The sequence below is a fragment of the Falco naumanni genome, chromosome 13, assembly GCF_017639655.2.
Source record: "Falco naumanni isolate bFalNau1 chromosome 13, bFalNau1.pat, whole genome shotgun sequence".
NCBI classification, from domain to species: Eukaryota; Metazoa; Chordata; class Aves; order Falconiformes; family Falconidae; genus Falco; species Falco naumanni.
In genome coordinates, this window is record NC_054066.1 from 13,218,943 (window position 1) to 13,232,819 (window position 13,877).

The window sequence follows — 13,877 nt, forward strand, 5'->3', positions numbered from 1 at the left end:
ATAGATGTGAGCTCCCCTATGGTGAGAGAGCTTTCCCTCCAGGAGCTGTCCCAGGCTGTGGGAGTATGCACAAATGCACAACGGGGAGAAGGCAGCGGTTTGGATTTAGGGTGTGTATATCGGTGCTACTCAGTTATTTTCTGTGTGCTGGCACCCCCCAGCAGTGCATGTAAGTTAGTGTGCCCTAGCTTTTGGAGACTAAACTGCATCATCCTTACTACAGAGAATGTGCAGACAGATTACTCATATGACATTGCTGACTGGTTCCGAAACTGTGTTCGTGTCTCCCTCCCTGAGAATGGTTTCTGTAGCCTTGCTTAAGGGTTTTTGCTCTTGGTTGGTTCCTGTAGTAAAAATATGAGTGCTTGCTCTTAACTTCACTAGCCATACTGAAGTGCCTAAAGGATATTGCCATGTGTTTGACCCACCTGTCTTCGGGTGTGAGCTCTACTTTGGGTGCAAGTTATATAGTTCATGCACTCTTGCATCATATTGGTTTCTTTTTTGAAGAACTATTAAAGTTGTTGGCTGTGGATGTTGTGTGGAGGATGATAAAGACTTCATCAAATTTTGCTAGGCCAAGGGGTGGGGGAAGTAAAATTCCATCTTAAAGGTCAACCAGGGAAGGTGAAAGAAAACTTGGTGAAAGAAATGAATAGCTGGTGAAGGAGGTAGAGATGAAATTAAGAAGGCTGAAGAACTTATATCTTCAGTTGTTTTTCCACACTTCTGCAAATATCAGGCTTGTGTTGCTTTTATTGCTTTGCTAACAGTGCCGTTGAAGGATTAGCCTTTCACCTGGGGTCCTTTTTCTTCATTTTCTTTAAATTTGGTCAACCTTCAGCTAGCAGTGGTGGTTCCCTTTAGGTCTGTGGAAAGTCCAAGTTTTTACGTTTTACAGTGCGGTAGTAGTGTCAGGGATACAGCTCTAGCAAAGTTTTTAGAAGTGTGCTTCAAGCTAATTCTTAGTTTCTCACTACTGGCAAATACTTAATTTGGGTTTTAGTCTGAAGTTGCTATGAATATCTTTCTAATCTTTTTCAATTTGAATATCTTTGGCACTGATTCTTCCCCCCCCCCCCCCCCCCCCCTTCCCCCTTTCCTCCTTTGATCATTCATGTATTCATTTCCTTTTCTCTCTTCTATATTTTCATTTCCAGTCAGGCATGTATTCTAAAGTACTGGGTTATATTTAGAAAGTACTGTACCTCTGGAATAAGAGATCTCACTATGCTTATGGGATATTATCCTATTTTGACTTGCTTATGTATGCCTTGTCCTAGGACTGCATAATGTCTAATATCATGGCGTAAGGTTATTACTTTCAGTGTTTAGGACTCTCTAGTTTCAAATCCTTATTGAATAAAGTACCAGTATTTTCTTTATGTCCATCTGCCTTTGCTGTAGCACACCAGAAGCAGCCAGCTATGTGGTAAAGAATGATGTAGAACTGTAGCTGGAAAACACTCCTGGGTGTTCCCTACTGTTGCTGGCACCAGAATTTCCAGCCCTGCCTCAGAAGGATGATGTTAATTTTGACTTGCTTGGATTTGGGATACTCTGAGGCCTGAAACAATACTTGTTCTTCCATACCTCGGATTTGATTTTTGTAGGGGAATGATGTTGACCAGTGACTGAATTAATTAGGTGGGGAAAATGTTGCCTCTGCTCTGACACTAGCGATAAAAGATTTATTTGAGCCGAATCATTCCTGTAACACATCATGCAGCAGATCTTGTGCAGCACTCACTGTCTCCTCTGGTGTGCAAGAGGGAAGACTGTCCAGAGCCAGGGTGGGCTGGTGTGGGAGGAAGTCAGTGTGGTGGTTAACAGTGGGATAGCTGGCAGGGTGTAATTAGAAACATGAGTACTGTGTTTTTTTTCTGTGGGCTTCCTTGGAAGTATGAGACTATCTTGGCTGGTGGCTTTTTTAGCAGTGTAGCTGCAGTGTGCCCGTGCTGATGGTGCCAAGGGGCTGTTGGGAACAGAGCCAAAGTCGGAGGTGGGAGACTTGACACACCTTAAGTTAACTGTAGGAAAGTCCTTGTGCTTTTCATATGGGAAAGACAAGTATGGGCCATTGATTTGCAGCATGGAGGTGACAGATACCATCTTCTGCTTTTTGAAGACTTTGTGCTTCTTAACACACGCCAGAGTGTCCAGTAGATTGTTTTAGATCTGGAAATGTGATTTGCACGCTAGGCTGTTGGTGGGGGTATTCACTTGTCTGTTGTCTGTTATTGCACTAGGCACATTCCTTCAATCATTTGAAAGAGACAAATAAAGACAAGTACTACATTGGCTGACAAAGCTTTCTTTCGTACTGCTCAGAAACTTGCACACCAGTATGTGATCATGATGTAAAAAAAAAAAAACAAACCCACAAAAAACAAACAAGCCAGTATTCAAGGAAAAACATGTTCAAATGTTTAACTCTCCTGAACAGTAATATCTACCATGAAAACTAATCATTGAGCTAAAGGAAGCAGGGGGATTTCATGATCTGAAAACTAACTGGTATTGGGACTAAGGCTGTGGAAATCTGGATCAGCTGGAGAATTTTCAAGTTCTGAAAGACTGTTTATAAAATAAAAATGTTGTCAAGTCTTTTACAGTTCACTGAACAGAACTCATGTCTGTTGGGATTATATTGCCAGAGATGAGCTTGCTTGTGTTACTTAAAATGCTCAGAACTGGTTTGCTTTAAGATGTTGAAAAGGGCTATTTTCTATTTTGCTGGAAGGAATAGGGGAAAAAGAACTTTGTTTTTAGAAGGAGTAGTTTCCAATCTCTGAATCGAGTATTTAAGTTACGTTGTTCTCTGAAGTCCATAATTAATATTTGTATCCCAAGAATTCTCAGTTCTTGTGGAAAAAAGAATTCTGAAAGCACGCGTGCAATGCTCACGTGCATCTAAGATACTAAAGTATATCACTGTGTTCATGTTGTACCCAAACGTACACAGCAAACAGGATGTTACAGGCTCAGTATTACTTGATGGCTGATAGCAAAATACAGAACAGCTTTCAAAAGGAAGGAAAGACCTATTGTGCATACTATCCTCAGCTCAGCAAGGCATGTAAGTTGCTAGGTGGAAAGGGTATGAACTGCTCTCACGGCTTCAATGCAATTAGTTTAGCAGCTTAAGTAATGCACAGGGTTAATCAGTTCACCGATGATAGCATTGATGTGGTTACTATGGAAAAGTTTGAGCTTTTAGCGCAGCAATATAAATGTCTGCTTCCAATGGGCCCTGCTTTCAGTGGGGTTACTAAATGCTGCACTTCTCTGTCAAAGTTAACAAAAGACATGATATTTCTAGAACCATAGAGTCATTTAGGTTGGTAAAGATCTTTAAGATCATCAGGTCCAACCGTTAACCCAGGACTGCCATGTCCATCACCAACCCATGTCCCTATGCACCACATCCACATGTCTTTTGAACATCTCCAAGGATGGTGACTCCGCCACTTCCCTGGGCAGCCTGTTCCAATGCTTGAACACCCTTTCAGTGAAGACATTTTTCTTAATATCCAATGTAAACCTCCCTTGGTGTAACTTGAGGCCACTTCCTCTTGTCCTGTTGGTTCTTATCTGGGAGAAGAGACCTACAACCTCCTTTAAGGTAGCTGTAGAGCACAGTAATGTCCCCCCAAGCCTCCTCTTTCCCAGGCTAAGTAACCCCAGTTCCCTCAGCGGCTCCTAATAAGACTTGTGCTCTGGACCCTTCATCAGCTTTGCCCTTCTTTGGACACGTATTAGAAAAAAGAACTCCAGAGATCAATCCCCACTGTTTGCAGCTGTAATAGATCTTGGGTGGCGTCTGGTGGCAGATGGGGCCAGCTGCCATCTCTGTCCCACTGCCTGGACAGACTCTAGACGTGCTGGCGGGGTCTGGGGGTGTGTCTGCGCTCCCCATGCTCAGCAGAGTCTCCAGTGCTGGGAACCTCTAGGGCTCTGCAGCTGCTGCTGCTCCTACTGTTGCTGTGGCCCTGCATGAGCATGGAAGCGGTCATGACTATGATGGGCCACCCTGTCATGGTCATCCTCTACCTGCAGGTGACAGATGGCCATGATAGGCCCCTGGCAGAGTGGGCGGGTGACAGTGACTTTAGTGCAGCCCAGAGCTGGATGCAAGCATGGCAGAATGCATGCCATCACAGATCCAGTGGGGCCTTTGAGGGGACCCAAGCAGATGGGGCAGGTGTCTCCCCATGAGGAGATCCTGGCAGCTCCCAGCACTGCTGGCTCATGCCTGGAGGCCTCCATAGCTGCTGCTGGAACTTGTTGTCCTGTCAGCCCCTGGTGGCACTTGATGTCTGGTCTGCTGCTGGTAGAGGTTGATGGCTGCCACTGGTGGGACTCTGTGGGTCCTTGGCTGCTTGCAGGTCACAACATCTGGTATGTCGTGGCAGGACTGGATGGCTCAGGTGCTGCCCATGGGACTTGATATCTCATGTGCTACTGGAAGTATGTGATGCTGGCATGTGTTGTTGCCCACTGCAAGTGACGTCATGGTGATGTCACAGGGCTCTTTAATGTTGCTACAGTGTATTTTTGGACTGGCTCTGCTGTGTAGCCAGGATTCATTCTGCTGCTTCTAACCTTTAGCTAAATGTTCTCTGCAGTTCAGTATGAAATTTCAGTTATTACTGTGATATTGCAGGTTTCCATCTTTCCTAACACTTTGGCCTTCATACTGAGTTTGCAGTAACTACGTTTTGACAATATATTTTACATTTCATTTTCCAAGCGGTGTTTTATTAGATTAACTCAGATAGGAAGGATAGCTTCACATTTATCACAAGTGACGTGTATGTTCAGTCAAACATTGTGTGATATTGAGTAGCTCAAATCTCCAGCGTATGAACTGTAAATTAACATTAAAGGCCTCTCTTAACATCCATTACTCTGTTTAAACAGTCATGCAGAATTACTAGTTGATGGTAATTTCTCCTCGAATACAAATATATCATCTATTCTAATATTGTTTTAACTCTTTTGATCTGCTTGTCATGAAAAGAACATCTTCAAATTAAGAAATGGCAAGGCAGAATAGTGTAACATAATTGAGAATTTTATTGCCACTTAGTAGAAATTTCAGGTTTGCTTGCAGCTGGGTTTACTGATTTTCCTAAAAGCGAGTGACACTTTGGTTGCCAAGCGTGGTCTCGGAGGATAAGTACTCATCCTGTGAGGACTGCTGCTTAGCATAAAAAATCTGACCTGTGAAGTATGCACACTTCTGCTGCAAGGGTTGACTTTCTAAGTAAAGTAGCCCTTTAAGGCATCCAGGTAGAACAGTGTGAGGAGTATTCACTACAGACTTTTTTTTTTTTGATAAACAGAGAATTTCAGAGCCCAGAGCTCTCAATTTATCACGGTGCACAACTTTGAGAAATTTGGACAGGCATAATAAATAAATTGGTAAAAACCCTGTAGAGTATGCTGCAGGATGCATTTGAGTAGAATCTAAGCAGAATCATTGGTGAAGAGCCTGTCATTTCCAGTTCATGTAGCAGTTGTGGAAAAACAGCTTTGCATCTTCATAATACTGCCGCAGTTTATTGATTTGCGCTATAATCTAAGGACTGGGATATGTGCTTCCCAAGGAGCTTAAGAAGCCGAGTGACATGCACTCAATACTTCTGAAGATTGAAATCGGAAACTCTGTGTACTGAAAGCAGGACTGTGTTAGCACCCATCTATGATAATATCTTCCCACTGTGGTGCCACATATTCACCTTACTGCAGTGTGTCTCTCTGTACCTGCTTATCCTGCCTCCTGTTATCCGTGCTGTCTCCCACCGTATGCTGTGGGGTGCACAGGACTAGGCCATGAAACTTGACCTCCCTATTCATTCTCCATCCTCTCTTGCAACCTGCTGCACATCTTTTCCCACCTCATGCAGCTAAACAAGGCAAAGCAGGGAGCTGGGAATTCATTAGTTCTCCTCGGAACTTGTTATCGTGCCTGAATATTACTTGTTTTAAACCACATGGGGATTAAGATCCTTTGAAGTTCCTTGATTAGTGTTTAGGGGAAAATAAAATGCCCGTTTAAGCTTCTGATCTTTCATAAAAGCATATAGAATGCCAGTGTTCAAATTTGTTTAAAACAGCTGTTCTAGAATCACATTTAACCAGAAATTAATTAGCCTGGAACAGAATGACTAAAACTTGATTATATTAAGTTTCTATTTCAGTTTCCATCTGTGGTGAAATCAAGACCTATTCAGCTTTACGATCATTCATGGAGATAGCGTGATTTTTTTTTTTATTCTTTACAGATCAAAAAATTCTTGTTTGCTTATTGTCTTTGTGTATTAAGAATCACCTGATCTAAAAATGCCTCATGGTTTTAACTTTCTTAGTAGGAACACTGTCATGCACAGTTAGTTGAAACTTCTGCAGTAAGAAAAGGCATATTCTCTAACAACAGAAGCCTGGCTCTATCCCTTTATTTGCCCTACTTAGCCGATATGCGCAAAAGCTGATATGCTTGATAATATGAAATGCTTGATAATAGTATATGGCAGCTAGATGTATGTATGGTTGATCAGCTGTTTATCCAGTTACTGTGTTTATGCAGGCAAAATTAACATTTCATACCTAAGCTCTCCTCTTGTTTTTTATATCTAATCACCACTGTCCTCATCACTAGTATGATACTGAGTGCCCAGTATAATTAGATGGACAAATTTATCCTTGGAGCAGCCAGTCTTAAGATATAGTAACTTTGCAGAAGTATTTGATTAGAAATTACTCACTTTCCTTGAACAACAAAAAAAATGAAACAGTAGACTTCTTAAAGCATACATCCAGAAGAATCTTGCAAAACAACAAAACTTCTCCTAGCATGTAAGCTTTGTGTGCTGCAAAGCTGTAACAAAACCTTGTGGAGTAATTGTTGTTTAAATAGTGGTTGTGCCTATTCAGTGCAGCAATAAAAGCAGGTCTGTTGCTGGTTTCATAGACTTCAGTGTCTCCTATCAACATTCAGTTTGGGGCAGCCTGGGGCAACCCTGTATGGACTAAGCTATAAGGTGCATGTAGAAAGCAAGCGTTAAGCTGGTTGTCGGGAAAAGTCTATACTGTGAGCACAAAGGAGCTTGATCTATCAAGACTGAGGTGCTGCACTGCATGTTTTAGTATTTTTAGATCATGCCCAGAAAAAATCTTTTGCTTATTCCTTAGTTGTAATAGCTACTGGAGCAGTAGTGATCCGTTCAGGACCAGCTGCGTAAGAAGTGATGTCATCATGTGAGCATGAATGTGTTAGCAAATTATTTCTCTCCATTCTAGCTGACTAAAGACTATAAGCAACATTGAAAGGCCTGCAGACATGTGAGGAGTGTGGTACAGTCAAGTACCATTGAGACAACATGTGATTGTAATGGCTTTACAGTGGGCTGACAGTGCCACATCTTTTTATTAAAAACTGCTGCAGTCAGAAAACCTGTATATTGTTGGTGAGCTCTTTCCTGGGGGGAGAAGGCATTTAGTTGGTAAAATCTAAGTTTTCTTTGATTTTTGTTCTTAGTAGGTATTTTGGAGTCATGCTCACGTAAGAGTATCTTTTGTTTCTTTGTCTTAGTCTTATTTCTTGTGATTAACTTTAAGCTGTTCATGCCAATGAATTAATCTAGGGTTGACCTGCGATGTGTTTAAACTGGAGTTTGTACCCTCCTAATCCTAGGTCTCCTTCATTAATATCTTCCTTGCCTGTAGCCTGGGTGGAGCCTGTTCTGTCCTGTGCTGGCACTGGTATGTGAGCAGATGTTTCATAGTTTTCAGTCAATTCATCGTTATTTATGATATAATCTGTGTCGTCATCCTTCAGTTGATCCTGTATTCAAACAAAGAAAAAAATCAGAGGAAGGGAAGGGGGGACGGGTGAGGAGGATTTTTGTTAAAGCTTAAACTAAGAACAAGTCTGACACAATTCCACTTTCATTTTATTTCCTTATTTGCTTATTTTTTTCAGGTTTTAGTTTAACATGTTGATTAAAGCAAATAGTTGCTTACCATGTTCTGCTCTCAAGTAGAGCTGAGAAACATAACCTACCCTTCAGATCTTTATGGTAACTTCACTGCTTAAATATCACTGATGGGTAGCCAGTACTTTCAGCATCTGGCTGAATTATTTAGAAAATGTCATTCATATTTGAAGCTCACAGTATTAGTAGCCATTCTTGGAAAGGTACTGCTGCACCTTCTGGGACATCTTCTCCACAACCCTGAAGAAACTGTGTAGTCCTTAGCCTTAGCTTCTGAAAAGGGACTTTACCTAAGTGTTTCATTGAGTATGGCAGGTTTTGGGTTAAAACTTAAATACAATTAACCAAGTGAGGTACTTACGCCATATGCACTGGGGCTGGTCAGAATCCTGGCAACAGGATGACACCATTCAGGTAATGTTGTTGTGAGAGGTGGACCAGTGTGGGTTAAGATAGGTTTCAGGTATCTGTGAATTTTGTTAAAGAATATTGCTCATGCAGACATTGACACTAAAATGCTTCTATTAAATGAAGAAATTCCATTTTAAAGCATAAGGGAATAATCTAGGTGGAAACATAAAAAAAAATCCCATCTCTTTACCCACGTGTTACTGTATACATTCACCTGTCTTCAGCCTTGTCTAGCATTTTTTGGGAATAACAAAAACCCAAACTCCCACCCCAAACAAAACCCCAAACCCTTAATGCTCAAAGTCTGTCTTGAAGAGTACCAGAATGGCTGAAGGGGATGTGTCCTAGGATGCCTCAATACAGTAGGAGCTGGAAGAGAGGAAATGTCTACTAGGTTATCCTGTTTACTATTCTTATCGACTGTTTGCTGTAAGTGTGATCTCTTATGCAATTTTAACAGGAAACAATTTAAGATGCAATTACATCAGCTACATAACTTACTGTTATGTAAGAACAGTAGTGAATGTTTTCTTAAACATGTATATTCAGCCTTTTGTAAAATCAGTGCATTTCTTCAATAGACAAAGTACATTTAATCAAATTTCATCAAGCATTAAGTTTCTTCATCACTGGGAGTGTATGTAAGTTTTTTCCCTGTAATACTTTATTTTCAGCATTCAAGGTATTTGTTTTGCACTTCATACATAATTTTGTATAAAGGAGCATTGATGTAAGTAAGTTAGGAACAGGCTTTATGCTATTGTCTTGCACCTGTCTTTCCAATCTTTTCATGCAGAAGTGCTCTATTGAGAAAAAAGAAAAACCTGCTCATCTTGAGCAATTATATCCTCCTTGTATCTGTCAATAACTGCTCTCCCATGAGTCCCTCAAGTTGGCTTATCTTCTTTGCTACTTTTACTCGCAAAGTAATTTTCAGTGTTCTCTGGGAAGCAGGTCTGTCAGCTATTTTTGCTGCCAGGGAAAATTTGCTTTATTGATTGGCGTCCCACTTTCTCTCCCCTGCTCCTGCCTTTTGCTTTGCTTGCGCTCTCTCCCTCGCTCTTTGCCTTCTTACAGAAGAAAGGAACAAGTATAAAACAGAGTAGTGATTTGAGCTCTGCAGCAATATTGTAGAAATACTGAGTGAGTAACAGTGGGTCTTAAACCTAACTATTCCAGTGTCTCCTTTCCTTTCTTTATTGGTTGTTTATGGTATCACTGCTTTAAACACAAAGTTCAAATTCAATATTCTGAAGAAACTTATGTAAAACATCCTAACCTTGGTTACCGATTGAAAGGCTAAATAACTTTACTGTCTCATATACTACAGCCATGAAGTTGTTCTATAGTGTTTGGATGACTGAGATCAAATTGTGTAGAGAAACTTTACCTCCTCTTGCTTTTTTAAGAGTAAAGTCAAACGAAACAATGCTTTTCTGATCTGCTTCTGACCTTATTTGGAAACTCCAAAGTGCCAAGCAGTTAAGAACTACTATTAAAAACCAATGTTTGAAAGCTGTCAATTAGAGTTGTTTTCAGCACTTCAGAAAAACCTAATTAAAAGGTCAAAAATGGAAGTAGGAGCCTAATTCTAGTGTTTTAATCTTTGAAAATATTGGCTTTGACAAATGGCTTGAATTTTTTTGAACTAAATTGTCAGACCTAGCATGAAAAATACAGGCTTTTAATGGAAGTTGCATTTGATTATGCTGAGTTCTGTCTGCTCTGTTGTTTTGTTTTCTTCCAGTATAAGCAACTGAAGATTAATATTATTCTAAATTTCCTCCTTAATCTGATGATCTCTGAGCTAGGCCTTACTTCTAAGCAGCCTTATAACTTTATAATGAGCTTTTATATCTCTGAGTAAAAAATTGAGTTCAGTTTTCCTCCCATGTTTGCAGCAAGGCCAGCATCACATCTGATAACAATAAGCGGTACATGCTGAAATGGGCAATCTACTCTGCTGCTACAGTAGTCTAGTCTTTTGAGTCACTACCGCTTTTAGCATCGAGTCTTGTCTGGTGCATTTAACTGGTTGCTCTGTGTGTACACTGATGTTCTTAAGTAGAGTGGTTGCTTCATTTTGGGATGTAACAGATCCTCTAATTCCCCTCCCTTTTGCATTTGCTCTAATATGTTCATTGTGTATCACCCATGCTTCTGTTTTGAAGCCTTTTGAGATGCAGTTTAAAGTGAAGACTATTTTCTGGTGCTTGTTATGAGGCTTCTGATACTGTAATAAATTATTTATCTCTTTGTTCTTTATTTAACTATTATTATTTGACCCACTAAAGGAACTTAAATTGCACTGGCCTATTTTTCCTTGTTTTAATAACCTATGCCATAAATGTTTCCTCTTTATTGTTGACACAGTTGCTTTATAGTATTACAGACATAATCACATTGTTCAGTGTAGCATGAAAGAGGAATTCTAATCCATGTGCAGTGCTGGCATTTCAAAAGTATATCACACATGGGTCCATAGCACTTTAGGGCTGGCAAGAAGTCTTATGCTTTAGCTGTTCTGGTTGCATCTCCATGGAGAAATCACTAGGGCTGCTTTAAAAATTGGAAGAAACTAAGTGTAAAGCTCTTAGCACAACTCTGAAATTACTGTTGAACCAAACTCATGCCTGCCTAATTCAGGGATAGGGAAAAGCTAGCAGGAAAACTTTGTATTGATCAATCCACTTCTAGATTTGCACTTCAGCCCTCCGTGGGGAGAACAGTTCACCTGCATGCCTCAGATTCTACACGATACAACATACTCTGTTAAAGAACATTATTGATATTGTGAAGGTGGTAATTTCTAAATTGGCAAACTGAATTCAGGATGCCTGTGTATGCATATGCATAGTATTTTAATTCGTACACAGTGCTGGCACATGAACATGCCTTACTCATAATCAAATACCAGTTTTTCCATTGATTCATACATCTCCAGGCTTCCACTCTCAGTTCACGTGCCCAGAAATGTTTACCCTGGTTCCCTTTGTTGCTATTTGAACATCCTCTTGCCCAGGCAGTTCCAGTCTTCCCTCGCCACTAGCCAGGCACTATTCCCTCCCTCCCTGTCTCGGTGACAGCAGACTCGACATATAAATCTGTTTACTCCTTCCTGGTTCAGCCTCTGTCTCTTCCGAGTTTGACTGGTATGATGTCCTCTTTGGTGCTGCGCAGCAATCGGCACAGAAGGCAGATGCCACTGCAGACAAGCCAGTGGGCAAGTGGCTGAGCAGTGTAGCCTAAAGCTGAACCACAGGCAGGTGGTTTGCTGAGGCTGATGAGGCTGAGCAATTCAAATAGGGTTTTCACAGTGTGATCTAGTTTAGGCTGGCGTTTCAAATAAATGGCAAAAAGCATTTGCAGGGTGGAATATGAGGCCTTTGCTGTAAGTACACTGCACTTAAAAACTATCACACGAGGATTTAGCAGGAAAAGAACCATGAATTTGTGTGTATTTTATTTTTCCCCCAAAACATTATGCCTGAAACATCTATTATGGAAATTTTCCTCCTACAATATAGCTACTGTTTCACAAAAATACAGGTAACCTGAACCAGACTTCTTAAGTGAGAAGTCTCCAGTAATCTTGTTGAGAAACAGTACTGCCAGTAGCCATATTGCAGAATAATTAAGATTTCCATTATGCAGAAAAATCTGTGATTTCAGAAGAATTTTTGCATGGTATCAGGATGAAAAATCAGAATCTTAAAATTTCTGTTCTTTCAGCCAGTAAGTGTCAAATGACCATATTTTGGAAAGAATGTATCAATTTAACAAATTTTGAGAATGTTGGTAGAATGTACTATATCTTTTTGTCAATATAGCGTTATTGTGTTCAAATAGGGGAAAATAATTATGTGGTTGCTTTCACTCAGACTTAAAGGAGGTTTACTTTTTTCTTTAGTTTGAGTCCTAGTCCAACTATGGCTTTGCTGAAAGGCATAATAGTGAGAGAAGAATAACTTGCGGGTTGGGGTGTGGGGTGCGGAACCAACCACACAACAAGAAACCCCAAAACAAACAGCCAACCCTCCCCCACCCTCTCTCCAGCAGAAGTTGTGGCCCCAGTTTAGAAATATGTATTGCACCTCTGTGAAGCCCTGCATTTGGCCCAGAAGGTGGTTTGCCTTCTGCCTCATTGCAGAATGGGGGCTCTGTAATTCAAGTTAATCCCATCCTCCCGAAAGGCAAATATGCTCGCACTATAATATTTCCTATTATAAAGCTCCTTTGTACAGGAATTCTCAAGATAGTAGTCAAAATTACGTATAGTGATTTGTTCGGAGACCATTTTTCTGTCTCAAACTGTGCTATAAATACACATTTGTTAAAAGTATGTTGTTTAATATTCTATTGCTAGGTGCTATACTTCTGCTGTAGGCATAAGTCCCTAGAGGTAAATGTCACCACTCCCAGAATCCATCCTTTGCACAATGTTAGTAAGATTTCTTGAGGTTTGCAGTCTTTTATTTTAAAGCGTCCCTTTCATGAATATTTTTATTGAAGTCTGAGTTTGTAAATTACTTATGTCATGAGTTGCATACCACTTTTGTACTTATGAAGAAACATACGTAAGAAAGGTATCAAAAAGAAAAGTTGTCACTGTTCAATTTATTTTCTGTAGTAAGGACAAAAGATGTTTTGTTCCTTGGTAAGGTGTTTTGCGTGTGTGTATGTTGGGTTTTTTTTTTTTTGAGAACACGATTTTGCTATTAGCTATGTGATAACCTAAAGAGCAAATATTTCCATCTTGGTAGTGTTTGAGTGGGAGCGGTCAAACCATGAAACTTTTATCTGGCTAAATTCTGCACGTGGCTGACTCCTGCTAACAACTGAGCTGAGATTATTTGGCTACTTTATCGAACAGCCTGTGCGCATGACTGGGCTGGTGAGGCGCAGAGACATCTCCAGGTCTTTAGTGCATGCACAGCAGATTAAAATGACCCAAAGGAGAGGATTTTATAGAGGGCTGTCTCCTCCTGCAAAAAAGGATGATGTTTTCTCATGTACTGTGGAATTTTCTTCAGAGGATAAGAAGTTATCGGTGTAGGCTGGTTGAGAAGTGCAGGGTATGGTTATATTAGATTTAATTGTTAGAATAACAGATATGTTTTTGAAAAGCCCATGAGATCTACAGTGACTTGACATGTAAAGATAGCTTTCTTCAGAGTGCAGATTAGGTTGAGAAGGAGTTACTAAAGCTGATATAAATGATATTTTAATGTATAGCTGTTACTAATAAAGTCTGCTCTAGTTCTTTGTGACTTTTTCTTCTCTTTTTATGGAGTAGTTTAAAAAACCAGATCCCACTACTGTTGTAACTTAAAATACTAAATAACTGAGTATAAACAGAATCATATTGTAGTCCTGTAAAGTCAAATGATCAAGTCTCTATATTTATTTTAAAGATTCATTCTGTCTTACTCATGTCTGAGAGCGGGGGGGGGGGGGGGTGGGTGG

General features: G+C 40.3%; 1 protein-coding gene across 3 annotated transcripts in view; it reads right to left on the reverse strand.

Annotated features, from left to right (window-relative positions):
* Positions 1-2,298: 2,298 nt before the first annotated feature.
* SLC9A9 (solute carrier family 9 member A9) overlaps positions 2,299-13,877 on the reverse strand; it is a 214,334-nt gene continuing 202,755 nt past the window's right edge. For all 3 annotated transcript variants that reach the window (XM_040613001.1, XM_040613000.1, XM_040613002.1), the window contains exons 15-16: positions 8,362-8,467; positions 2,299-7,849 (exon numbers count right to left, since the gene is read on the reverse strand). In XM_040613001.1, coding sequence (XP_040468935.1) covers positions 7,646-7,849; positions 8,362-8,467 — 310 coding nt within the window. In that variant the 3' untranslated portion in view covers positions 2,299-7,645. The remainder of the gene's footprint in view (positions 7,850-8,361; positions 8,468-13,877) is intronic.